The sequence below is a fragment of the Populus euphratica genome, unplaced genomic scaffold, assembly GCF_000495115.2.
Source record: "Populus euphratica unplaced genomic scaffold, PopEup_1.0 scaffold114.1, whole genome shotgun sequence".
Lineage (NCBI taxonomy): Eukaryota > Viridiplantae > Streptophyta > Magnoliopsida > Malpighiales > Salicaceae > Populus > Populus euphratica.
This window is the reverse complement of record NW_011499905.1, coordinates 599,515-613,293: the sequence shown is the minus strand read 5'-3', so window position 1 is coordinate 613,293 and position 13,779 is coordinate 599,515. Positions and strand designations below refer to the sequence as shown.

General features: G+C 31.8%; 1 protein-coding gene across 1 annotated transcript in view; it reads right to left on the bottom strand.

Annotated features, from left to right (window-relative positions):
• Nucleotides 1-13,189, bottom strand: part of LOC105133359 (Molecular chaperone Hsp40/DnaJ family protein) — a 24,922-nt gene extending 11,733 nt beyond the window's left edge. Inside the window, exons 1-6 of the mRNA XM_011037317.1 lie at nt 12,808-13,189; nt 12,623-12,691; nt 12,390-12,485; nt 12,092-12,216; nt 11,041-11,126; nt 4,211-4,403 (exon numbers count right to left, since the gene is read on the bottom strand). Of these exons, the coding sequence (XP_011035619.1) occupies nt 4,211-4,403; nt 11,041-11,126; nt 12,092-12,216; nt 12,390-12,485; nt 12,623-12,691; nt 12,808-13,095 (857 nt within the window). The 5' untranslated portion in view covers nt 13,096-13,189. The remainder of the gene's footprint in view (nt 1-4,210; nt 4,404-11,040; nt 11,127-12,091; nt 12,217-12,389; nt 12,486-12,622; nt 12,692-12,807) is intronic.
• Between the last annotated feature and the right edge of the window lie 590 nt (nt 13,190-13,779).

Sequence of the window (13,779 nt, the reverse complement as noted above, 5' to 3'; positions counted from 1 at the left end):
GGAAAACGAAGTAGCAGGAATGGCTCTAATCGCGGGGTTCGAAATGGGCCAAAAGCAGCAGAAGGGAGCTTGGACTATGACGGGCATGGTAGTGGTAGACAAAACAGGATTTTAGGGCGTAATCATGATTACTACCTGGAGGCAAGGAAAACGATGATCGATAGGACGAAGAAGGGTTTTTGGTTGCTTTAATTTAGATATATTTGGAATTAAATTCTAAGTGGCTGGGCTTTTGAGCTGCCCAAAAGCCATGTGGGTGGGCTGTTACTGTTACTATATTGCTGTTACCTGGGTTTTCTTTCTTTTCACTTCATGCACTGTTTTTTTCTTTTCCCCCTGTTCATGCTTTTTTTTTTGAGTTGTCGTTTAAACCCTGTTATTTTCAGATTGTGTATTATTTGAACCCTAACATCTTAATAATTATATTTTAATCCTAATATTATTTTTCAGTAAAGTTGATGAAAAATTGAAGGGAAGATGGGGTAAGTCATTCTCTTACTTTATAGGTATTCTTTTTATAAACTCATCCTAACTGGTCACCTTTTTATTACTTAATGAAACCTTTGAACTAAACTTCTATCTCACCTCATTGTTGCACAAGAATATACTTAAGTGTAAAATGTTTCTTGCACTTTCTTAATAATGTCTTTAAAGTTATCTCCATGTAAAACTAGTAGATGAATCCTTGATAGAGGTGGATTAGTGATCTTGGTTGTCCATGTGATCTCCACGGGTATGAGTATGGCTTCTAAACTCATGTAACATGTCTTCATAATTGCTATGAGTGCTCACTTTCTTTTCTATTAATGGAGTATTCAAGATTTCTTTAGAGTTACCTCTAATTTCCTTACCTATCGTGTAATTAGCTAAAAAAAACTGAAATTGATTTGTTAGTGCTTTGATTTGTAGACCAACCTAACTGGTTCTCTTATCTTGCTTTATCCATTGTTCTCACCATTTATATTGTTGATTAGCTATTGATTCTTGAAGTTCTTGATGAATATCTTGTAATTGCTCATCAAGCTTTCTACAATCTTCATCTTATTGTTTTCCATTATTTTGAACCAAAAGGAATCGATTAGGGTCTGGGTTGACTCTAATATCAATTATTAAGATCTTTTTTTAACAACAAAGGAACTTTAAAAAGGACATAAAGTATAATAGAAAGAATAAAAGAAATGAGATAGAAGAAGAAGAAGAAATAGGAAGGAAAGAGAAGAAATGAGAGAGAAAAAATATACCAAATGAGACTATTTTTGTTATTACTTGAAGAAGCACTTTCTTCCTTTCACTAGTTATATAAATATAAATATAAATATATACACACACTACTCACTTTATTTAACTAACTTCTAACTACTCTTCCCACCCTTGTAACTAACTCTACTAATTACCTAAATACAATTGGAAAAAAGTTAAAGTTTAATAAACAAAGGTAATTGATATTTTACATATATTGTATAGAAAGTTATTGATAATTATAATTATAATCTAAGATTTTTATTAAAATTAAAGTTTAATAAATAAAGATGATTATCGATTAATTAGTAATCGGTTGTCACTTATTAATAACGATAACAAAAGTTGATGAAAAATTGAAGGGAAGATGGAGTAAGTCATTCTTTTACTTTATAGACATTCCTTTTATAAACTCATCCTAACTGGCCACCTTCTTATTACTTAATGAAACCTTTGAACCAAACTTCTACCTCACTCCATTGTTGTACAAGAACCTACTTAAGTGTAAAATGTTTCTTGCACTTTCTTAATAATATCTTTAAGGTTATCTCCACATAAAACTAGCAGATGAATCCTTGGTAGAGGTGGATTAGCAATCTTGGTTGTCCATGTGATCTCCACGAGTATGGCTTCTGAACTCATGTAACATGCCTTCGTGATTGTTATGAGTGCAATCTTGAGATTAGCTCTAATTTCCTTACCTATCGTGTAATTAGCTAAAAAAAATTGAAATTAATTTGTTAGTGCTTTGATTTGTAGGCCAACCTAACTGGTTCTCTTATCTTGCTTTATCCATTGTTCTCACCATTTATATTGTTGATTAGCTATTGATTCTTGAAGTTCTTGATGAATATCTTGTAATTGCTCATCAAGCTTTCTACAATGTCCTTCTACAATCTTCATCTTATTGTTCTTCATTATTTTGAACCAAAAGAAATTGATTAGGGTCTTGGGTTGACTCTAATATCAATTATTAAGATCTTTTTTTAACAACAAAGGAACTTTAAAAAGGACATAAAGTATAATAGAAAGAAGAATAGAAATGAGATAGGAGAAGAAGAAGAAAAAATAGGAAGGAAGGAGAAGAATTGACAGAGAAAAATATACCAAATGAAACTATTTTTGTTATTACTTGAAGAAGCACTTTCTTCCATTCACTAGTTATACACACACACACACACACAAACACTCTACTCACTTCATTTAACTAACTTCTAACTATTCTTCCCATCCTTGTAACTAACTATACTAATTATCTAAATATAATTGGAAAAAAGTTAAAGATTAATAGACAAAGGTAATCGATATTTTACTTATATTGTATAGAAATCGATATTTTACTTATATTGTATAGAAAGTTATTGATAATTATAATTATAATCTAAGATTTTTATTAAAGTTAAAGTTTAATAAATAAAGATAATTATCAATCAGTTAGTGATCGGTTGTCACTTATTACTAACGATAACGATGGATGATAATAGTTAGAGGCAAAACCATATGTATTATTATCATTAGTAATATAATAGCAATAGTAAATTTATTCTTTTTAAAATAATTTCCTAAAATATTAATAAAAACCAAAACATATATTGAATTCCAAAGCTAACAACTTAAATTAAAAAAATGGAACTAATATCGTATAATAATCAACAAACTAAAACATAATCTTTAATTTCATCAAGCCATCAATGTGAAATATACAAAATTTATGTAAAAAAACTAATTTATAAAATCTAAACTATATAAAAAAATTATCTCTAAATTTTCAAATCATAATACAAACATGCAAATTATAATACAAAATTATCTACACTTGCCTTTTCTTTCTCTTTGAAAATAGAAGCTATGTAAGAAAATATATGATTATATTGTATAAAAATTAATTACATTAATTTACAAGTAAAGTAGGCGTGTATAAAAAATCTTACAATATAAATGAACTGTTAAAATAGCATTAATCATTGGAGTACATGAAAAAACTATATTTACATAAAAAAAACCTATATTTACACTATTTAAAATATCATACTATCTATTTAACTCTTTTATTTAGCATTTGTCGTTTTAGATACTCTAATGTATTATGTTAAAATAATTCAATTAACATAGAGAAAATATGAACAAGAAAGAGAACGAGGCTAGAATTATCCTTTGTTTATTTATGAAAAGTACATCATTTAATCTAATTCAAAGAGCTTATATATATATATATATATATTAAGCTAAAATTATTATTCTACCATTAATAAATAAAACAAGATGAATGTATTATTTAACATCTCCCCTTAAACTCATGATGCATCAACTACAAGCATTGAGAGTTTGCTAACTAGAAAACAAAAATGAGAAATGAAATGTGACTTGATAAAGAAATCTAAGAAAACAAAAACGAGAAATGAAATGCGACTTGATAAAGAAATCTGCAATATACAAGGAAAAAGAAACAAAGGGCAAAGTAATTGTGGCATGCTTGGGATGATGATGAGTAAGATGACAATCAATCTCATGAGAGAATAAAACTCTCATATCCATAAGTAACCAATGTAACCAAATAATCTTTTTAGTAGTAAAATTCATAGCATGATATTCTATTTCAGTTGAGGATTAAAAAACAATAGATTGTTTCTTGCTCTGTCAAGAAATAAAAGAATCACCTAAAAAGATACAAAAAACAATAATTGATTTACAATCTATGGGATCTCTATCATGATCAATATCAGAGTAAGAATGCAACTCCAAGAAAAAGGTGGACGAAAGTAAAAGACTCTGAAAAATTATACCCTGAAGATATCGCAAAATAAAAAGAACAACTGCCTAGTGAACAATAGTAAGAGAATCAACAAACTGACTAACAACATAAACAATATATGCAGTATCTGGACGAGTAATGATGAGGGATACCAAACTTCTAACAATAATACGATATAAAGTAAGATTTGTCAAAGGTAAATCATCAAAAGAAGAATACCTTGCATTAACTTCAATGGGAGTGTTTACAGTCTTATAATCAATAAGTATAGCTAGTTCAAGAATATTTGCAACATATTTTAACTGAGAAAGAAGGTAACCTCTAGGTGAGTAAGCTACCTCAATACCCTTAAAATATCGAAGAGAACCCAAATCCTTCATTTCAAATCGTCTAGCCAACTCTGTCTTCAAAACTGAAATACCATCAATATCATCACTAGTGATAATCATGTCATCAATATATAAAATAAAATGATACGGTCTACATCCGTGTACTTAATAAAAAGAGTAGAGTCATGATTACTAGGAACAAATCTAAGAGATAAGATCACAACAGAAAATTTCTCAAACCAAACATGAGATGCTTATTTGAGACCATACAATGCATTCTTGAGCTTATATACAACAATAAAAGTATATAAGCTCAATAATACGTTATATGGTCTCAAAAATAACTATTACCCAGAGTTATGTGAAACACTAGGAAGAGGCGTCATATAAACTTCTTCTTGAAGATCTCCATTCAAGAAGGCATTTTTAACATCAAGTTGTAAGATATGCCATTAACAAATTGAAGTTACAACAATAAAAGTATGAATAGTAGTTATTTTTACAAAAAGGGTAAATGTCTCCTCACAATCCATACCATATTATTAAGAGTATACTTTTGCAACTAACCTAGCTTTGTATCGCTCAATAAACCTATCAGAATTAGTCTTCATCTTATACACCCAACAACAACCAATGACACTCTTACTAGAAGATAGAGGAATCAAATCCCAAGTATCTGTCTTACACAAAGCAAAAGGTTTCTCATCCATAGCTTGCTATCAAAGAGGATAAAAAATTCCTCTTTATAGGAAGAAGGCTTAGAGAGACAATGAATAAAAGCTAAAAAAGAAGTAAAAGATGAAGAATAACAAAAATAATCAAAATCTAGTAGTTTTGTAACTTATGAATGCGTATGGATTGACATAAAGGTGGATTCACAATCTCAGAAGAAGTTTAAAGGGTTCTAGATGAGAATGAAGCTTTAAGTGTGCTAGAAAGTAAAGTGTCAGTACCAGCAGAATGATGAGTACAAATTGGTCGAACATAGAAAGTGGTATCTAAGGTACTGGGAACGTGAGATGATAAACTATCATAATACTAAAAAAATAGGTCTATATGAATAATATCATGTTTAGTCAAGCCATGAGTAGTAGATGGAATAGAAAAGAACGGTATATACTTGAGAAAGATAATATAGCGAGACGCATAAAGTTTCTGAGTTATTGGATCAAAACAATGATACCCTTTTTTACCTTCACCATAACCTAGAAATACACAAATAGCAGATCGAGAGGATAACTTATTGTGTTTTATATCGGCACGAAAAACAAAACAAGTACAACCAAACACTCTAAAAGAGGATCAGGAACATACCCATATAATTTTTCAAAAAGAGAAAAACTTGAATTATGAGAAGATGAAATTGTATTAATCAAACTTACAATAGTAAGGACAACTTCTCCCCAAAACTCACTAGGAACAAAAGTAGACAACAAGAGAGAACAAACAATTTCTATAATTTACCTATGTTTCCTTTCAGCAACACCATTTTGTTTAGGAGTATCTGTACATGAAGTTTGATGAATGGTTTCATCTAAGGCAAGTAACTGATAAAATTTATTAGAAGTGTATTCCTCACTTAAATCACACCTAAAATATTTGATTACAATAAAATATTAAGTTTTCACAAGAGCTCGAAAGGTTGTATGTATTTCATAGAATTCATAACGATATTTCATTAAATAAACCCAACAATAACGAGTATAATCATCTATAAATGAATCATAATATCGAGTCCCTTTTTTTATAGCAATTGAAAAAGGTCCCCATACATCAAAATAAATCACATCAAAAGGTGAAGAAGAAACAAAAATTCTTCGATTAAAAGGTAAAATGGAAAATTTTTTCAGTTTACATCCACTACAATCAGAAATATCATAAATTTTTAAATTTTCTAAAGCTCTTGTGGATGCCAAAAATATTAAATAAGAAGATGAAACATAAGCTAAATGAGAATGCCATAAATAAAAATTAAAAGATAAAGGACTTAAATGAAAGGAAGACAAATCAACAATAGTAGCAGCAGCAATAGTAGCAACGACAACAAGTACTTTTAACTCATCCAAAATATATAGTCCATTCTCCTTATGACCTATCCCGATCATCTTCTAAGACTATAAAATCCTGTATACAACAAAAAGAACTAGAAAACATGATTAAATAATCATCAAAATCATGTATTCGACCAACAAAAGTAAGAATCAATTTGAGTTTCATAATAAGATAAATATTAGGAAAAGACAAGTGAGGTGTGACAATAGAATCAACACTTGCTAAGGACATGGAAGTGCCATCAGCAGTCATAATAGGAATGGAGGACAAAGGCAACACAAAGGTAAAAGATGAAGAATCTGGAGACATATGATGGGAAGTACTAGAATCCAAGACCTATTCAAAATGTGACATACTTGAGAAGTTATGAGGCAACTGACATATGAAAAAAGAAGAAATAGACATTGTTTATGGTTATAAGAAGAGAAACTTGTGAAATTGCTCAGCTAGAGTACTAGGATCGGTGATAGAGCTTGATGAAGCTATTGTTGTAGTATTGTGATGTGGTGGTTTATAACTTTAAATTGGTCAATGAGCATTAGATTATGACTGGTTACCATGCTTACAAGCTTAATTCTGTTGTCTTAACTTGTGATACTAAGCCTTCTAATGACTTTTTACTTACAAAACTACACTCATCAAAGCCAACTCTTGTGTAAGGCTTATTCTGATGATTAAAGAATGACTTAGAGGGTACTATTAGTATAGAATGCTTGAAGTAAAAAGAATTCTCTTTTTAGAATAAGACTGGAGACGTGTTTCTTCAGCCAATAACTCATTGAAATAGAAAACAATGGAGAACAATGCAGAAATGAACCTCTAAATCCTTCAAAATCACTACGAAATGCTATTAAAAACTATACCAATCATTGTTGCTCTTTACGCTCAATATAGGTACCATATGCCTTTAATTCTGTCAATTATGTAAGAACCAATTAATCCCAAAGATTTGCTATAGCAGAATAAACCTCTTGAATACTCATATTCTTCTAAAAAAAGAGCTTATATATCATTTTTTAATTGATACTGTTTTGCAAAATTTGATTGCGTGAATAACCATTTCAGATGATCTCAAACCTCCTTTGTTGTCTCATACTTCGCCAACTGCATACCTATAAAATGCTCAATGAAATTTTTAATCCACATAATAATTTTTGCATTGTTTGTTTCTCATGCATCTATCGAATAAGCATCCCCTTATTTAGTATTCTTAGGTACCACATAAATTCCACTGACATATCCCCACACTTTTTACCATTAAGAAAATTTCTTATTATATAGCTCTAATACAAATAATTCTGCTCATCCACCCTTACACTCACAGACTTAAGCGAATCATCTCTTTCAATAGCCATAATAAAAAATCACAGATAACCAAAATGCAAAAGCAATGGAAAACAAAATACTAAATTGCAAAAACTAAACAAAAATTGCAGAAACTAAACAAATATCTTCTTGAAGTTATACGATTACTCCCAAACATAAAATAAATTTGCACAAATTGAACCTAAATACCAAATTACAAAAGCTGAAGGGAATACAAATACTAAAATAATTGCAGAACACTACAAGATTTAACAGTTTTATCGACGAAAATATTCCGTCGATCTGTGATTCAGTGTTTGTCAGTAATTTTTTACTGACGACATCCCTAATAGAAAACGTCCATTGGCTTTCCTTTCATTGGCAATACCTCATTCGGTAGCTAAATCAATCGATAAAAAAAATATTTACCGATGATTGTACAGACAGAAATTACAAGGAAAAAAAAAGTTTCCCGCTTGAAATATACTAACGGATGTATTCCATTAGTGATCATGTGAAATACCAAAGGAATAAGCCATTAGTAACGTTATCGGTGAGTGTGTGAAATAGCAACCGATTATATCTGCCTATATATTCATTGGTGATTGTGGCAGCTACTATGCAATGCCAACAAACTAATTCTGTCTATAAATTTATTGGTATGATTAACAAATGTCAACAGATGCAATCCATCGGTAAAACCTTTTGGGATTATTTTTAAATATGTTTTTAAAAAATTATTTAGTATATATAATATTCTATAAATTAATAGTAAAAAAACAATTATGCAAATGAAATTTTTATTAAACATCAAAAATAAAAAAAATAAAGTTAAATAATATTCATTACAAATTGAATATGTTTCAAATAAATATTTTTTTTAACTATTAAAGTTAACTAATATTCATTACAACTTAACATAATGGTGGAGCTAGAGGAGGAGAAAGCTGGTTGTTATGCGGCCAAAAAGGAGGAGGCACACATGTATCACTACTTTGTGATGCCATGTTCATGACCATTTGGTGAAACTGTTCATGATCCGCTTTGAGTTATATATACTTCGCCGATAGGTGATCGTGTTTTTCAGTAAGTTGAGCCGTGTGTTGTTACAAGGCCATGAACTCCTTAGATTGAGTGCTCGATATCGATTGGGAGCTACCAATGGTTGAGACACTATAGGCCACCCATAAGTTCTCAACCATAGTGTTGGAGAGCCCGTACACCTGATTTTTATCGGGTTCACCTGATGATTCAACCTCCATCCACAATTCTGGATCAAAATTCGGATGGATCGAAATATTGTCCCCATATCTATGTCTCAATCGACTATTAGAAGTCTCCTGAAAATGAAAAAGGTAATCACCATATTCAATTCATTAAAAATAATAACTTACAAAATAAAATGGTTGAATAAACATACCACAAAGTGTTGAGCACGGTTGTCAACGAACTGTTGCACCCTTTTTTAGCAGTCTTGAATCTTCACGTGCGTCTCAACAAATAGCTCCATTGGGCTCAGCTCACATCCAAGAAACGTAACCTATAATGAAAAAAATTAATTAACAAAAAATTAATTTAACGATATATTTTATTTAAATTAATCTTACTATCTATTTTGCATGTGCAACAAACGGAACGGAGCCGCCGGTATGTGTTGTCACTGAGCCATGAATTGATCAATTTCGGTTGCTAGTACAGGATTATGAGTGTCATCTGAACTGCTCAAATGCCACGTGCTCAAAATAGTGTGGCCATATATCTGTCAAGATGTATATCAGTTTGAAATCCCTCCAAACCACGACGTCTTTCTAACACTGGAGACCCTTATCTCTCGTGGTTTTTTTTACCTTTTTTTATGTTTCATACAAAAAATTATGCAACCTACTTTCATAGCGAGAAATTAGATTTTGAAACATAAATTTTTTTATAGTAATTATTTTTCAACTCTCTGTGAAATACCAATGGACCTTAGTCCGCCGGTATAGACATCGGTGATAGTGCATTATACAAGAAAGATTATATTTGTATTGCCCAGTTACCTTCCTATGAACACTTAAATGATTAATTGTCCATTGCGCAAAATAATAACAACAGTGCTTAAACAATACATAAACTTATAAAATAAATATTTCGTGTTACAAAATATATCATCCATATTATATATTACACGAAAAAAATGTGTTACACATGGCTTCATTCTAATAGTTAGTCAGAATTTTCTTCTTCTTTGTCGTTAATTGAATAGTCATCACCTTCATTGCAATCTTCAATATGGATATTATTATCTTCATCGACATTTACTCGTCCGTTAAATCTCAAAACAACATTCAATTTCTCTATGTCAACATCAACAAGACTATCATAAAAAACATGAAAATTTGAATTTTTTTCCAAGTCGATCGAAGGAGCAACTCAATATGATTCAACCAATTCATTAACTTGAAAGACTTCATCTCGCACACTTGTGTCTTTGTTGTCATCCTGAACAAGCTCGACATGACTTTTGGGTATTGTTTTTAAAACGAACAACCAATCCACTCTTAATCGATCCTTTCTAAAGGAAGGGGTGTATGTGTAATAAACTTGTTGACATTGCTTTGTGGAAACAAAAACATCATTTATGTTGCGGAATCTAGCTTTTGAGTTGATTTTGACCAAACCATAGTACAAATCAACTCTGATTCCTCTATCAGTCATGTCATACCAATAGCTTTTAAATAAAAACACTCTATTTTGCTCGCTATAATATTGCAATTCGACAACCTTTTCTAATCTATCATAGTAGTCAACTTCTAACTCACTACTAGTTGATCCTTTAAAACAAACACTATTGTTGTATATCTTTCTTCCATACCTGTATTCTTCAATATGGAACAAATATCCATTGATAAAATATCCATTGTAGCACTTAACTTTTCTTTCAGGGCCTAGACTTAGTGAAGACAATGACTTAGCAACACTCTTTCCCATTTTATAAACCTTGTATGTAATGTACATCAATGAACAATAAACAAGAATCTCGTAATGACATGCATACAGTCATTTTGCAAGTGAGAATGAGTTTGTGATAGTAATTACATGTTTTCTAAACCACATGGTAAATTGTTCATTTTATAATTGAAAGATCTGGGATTCGGTCAGCTTCGAGTTATTGGATAACAAATATTATCGATGTTGCCTACAAGTGATAATAAGTGTATGATATTATAATATATAATTAATAGTATATTATTGACAAAGTTTAATTAATATTACACATATATATACTTACTGGATAAAAAGTCGCAGCTCATCACAATTAAATAGAACATAATTGTATGCATTTTTGAACTCTATTTCTAACAATTATTTTTATTTTATTGCAGCTATCACATGTCTCAAAAAAAGAAACTTCAATTTCTCGCTGTCCACCAAAAACTGATTCTTCCAAGCTCAAATACAGATCATACCTTCAATATAAGACATTACAAATCATAAAAAAAATTATTTCTAGCCAGAAACAAGGGTGGGAATGAGGGAAAGAGAGAACACTTGCAAACCAAGTCAAAATAATGGGTAAGTTCATGAATATGCAAAAGGGTTTCTCAAAATGTATCATCATAAAGTACCTAGGGTATGATCCTTCAACATGGTCTCTTAAGTTGTTTACTCTACGTAGTTTTCCTCTGCTCATTGGCATATGGTATATAGACTTGAACTAAATCTCCCTTTTCCTTTAAGTAATATGTTATAGGTTCAAGGGGCACCATAAAAGTACATGAGGGGGTGTGCAAAAGAAGTTCCAGGATAGCCAAGCCTCAGTTGAAAGAAAATTTAAGAATTAGAGTGGGGAAAAGGAAATCAGCACCTGTGCACAAAGCTTAGCACCTAGCAAAAGTCAGAGAGATGGGCATGCTGATAAATGCATCCAGCCAAATAATGATAATAAAACCATCTTTAAGCCTGTAGAATGGGGTTCTACACTCACAGATTCTCCAATTGTTCACCCCATACATAGGTTACATAAGATAAATCTACATTGCTCTGCCTTTACACCTTCCAGACTTTCTTTCCAGTTTGCAAAGCATCTTTGCTACATTTCTAGTCTTGGCATTTCTAACCATAATTTGATACATCAGCATCTAAATCAAAGGTCACAATCACACAGCAAAAAACAACGCCCTCTCCTATCCAGCTATCCTGAAGCTCAATAAGCTCAAAGACATATTAGTTAAAATTTCTTCACACTCTGGGTAATCTTTTCATGGATTACAGATATTTTGAGAACTCAAAGTTCATTAACAAGATGGTGAATCATAAACTTCACTCATGTCTAATGTCCATTTTCTATACACAAACGCATCCAAGTAACAAGGATAAAAGCTACAGTTTTGGCGCATTAAATAGCAAATGGTGAAAAATGAAGGATCAATACCGAATGTCAAGATCCTGGTTTCCCATATTTCTGAAATTGAAGTTAAGCCCGCCATCTTCACCCCTTCCACCAAAAAACCCATCTGAACCACCAAAGAAGGTGTTGTATATTTCAAAAGGATCCACCTGAAAACGATGAAACCAACAAGATTACAAACAAGTAATTAGCTAGTCAAGGTCCAGCACACTTGCATGCAATCCCCGAGTGTTAAAGTCAATTAAAACATTGCTTTTCAAGTCACGTTAGTATGACAAGCAAGAATTTGCAGAAATGCATAAAGTTGATCCCATAATCTTACCCCTTGCGAACCACTGCCAGAGCCATCAAATTCTCCTTGCAAACCTGCCTCACCAAAGCGATCATATAAAGATCTTTTCTCATCATCTGATAGGACCTACATAAATTCTTCATTAACACCATGGAGGTGAGAGGCAAATCAATGCTACACTGGAAAATGGCATGTTAGTTAGGCTACTACAGGATGGGGCCCACAAAGCATACATGGACCGATAGTGAAGTTTAGTCAGCTACCTCATAGGCAGCACTTATTTCTTTAAACTTGTCTTCAGCTCCAGCTCCCTTGTTCATGTCTGGATGATACTGTACATACATACCAAACCAAAGACAGATAGAGTAAATTTCAAGAAAATACCTATGCATATCAAAATCAAATATTAATGAAATCCACACACACACACACACATATATAAAGAAACCTTGCGCGCCAGCTTTCTGTAGGAACTTTTGATTTCTTGTAAAGTGGCATTTCTACTGACATTCAAAGTGGAATAATAATCAGCTCTAGCAGAAGCTGCTGCCCTTACAGAAGTAGTGTTGAAAAAACGATGGCCCTTTGCAGGGGTGAAATTGGGACTACGAAAATTGTTGGTTTTCAAGAAATGACGAGGAGGGGTTGTGGAAAAGGAATTAGCAGGAATGGCTCTAATCGCGGGGTTCGAAATGGGCCAAAAGCAGCAGAAGGGAGCTTGGACTATGACGGGCATGGTAGTGGAAGAAAAAACAGGATTTTAGGGCGTAATCATGATTACTACCTGGAGGCAAGGAAAACGATGATCGATAGGACGAAGGAGGGTTTTTGGTTGCTTTAATTTAGATATATTTGGAATTAAATTCTAAGTGGCTGGGCTTTTGAGCTGCCCAAAAGCCATGTGGGTGGGCTGTTACTGTTACTATATTGCTGTTACCTGGGTTTTCTTTCTTTTCACTTCATGCACTGTTTTTTTCTTTTCCCCCTGTTCATGCTTTTTTTTTTGAATTGTCGTTTAAACCCTGTTATTTTCAGATTGTGTATTATTTGAACCCTAACATCTTAATAATTATATTTTAATCCTAATATTATTTTTCAGTAAAGTTGATGAAAAATTGAAGGGAAGATGGAGTAAGTCATTCTTTTACTTTATAGACATTCCTTTTATAAACTCATCCTAACTGGCCACCTTCTTATTACTTAATGAAACCTTTGAACTAAACTTCTATCTCACCTCATTGTTGCACAAGAATATACTTAAGTGTAAAATGTTTCTTGCACTTTCTTAATAATGTCTTTAAAGTTATCTCCATGTAAAACTAGTAGATGAATCCTTGATAGAGGTGGATTAGTGATCTTGGTTGTCCATGTGATCTCCACGAGTATGGCTTCTGAACTCATGTTACATGCCTTCGTGGTT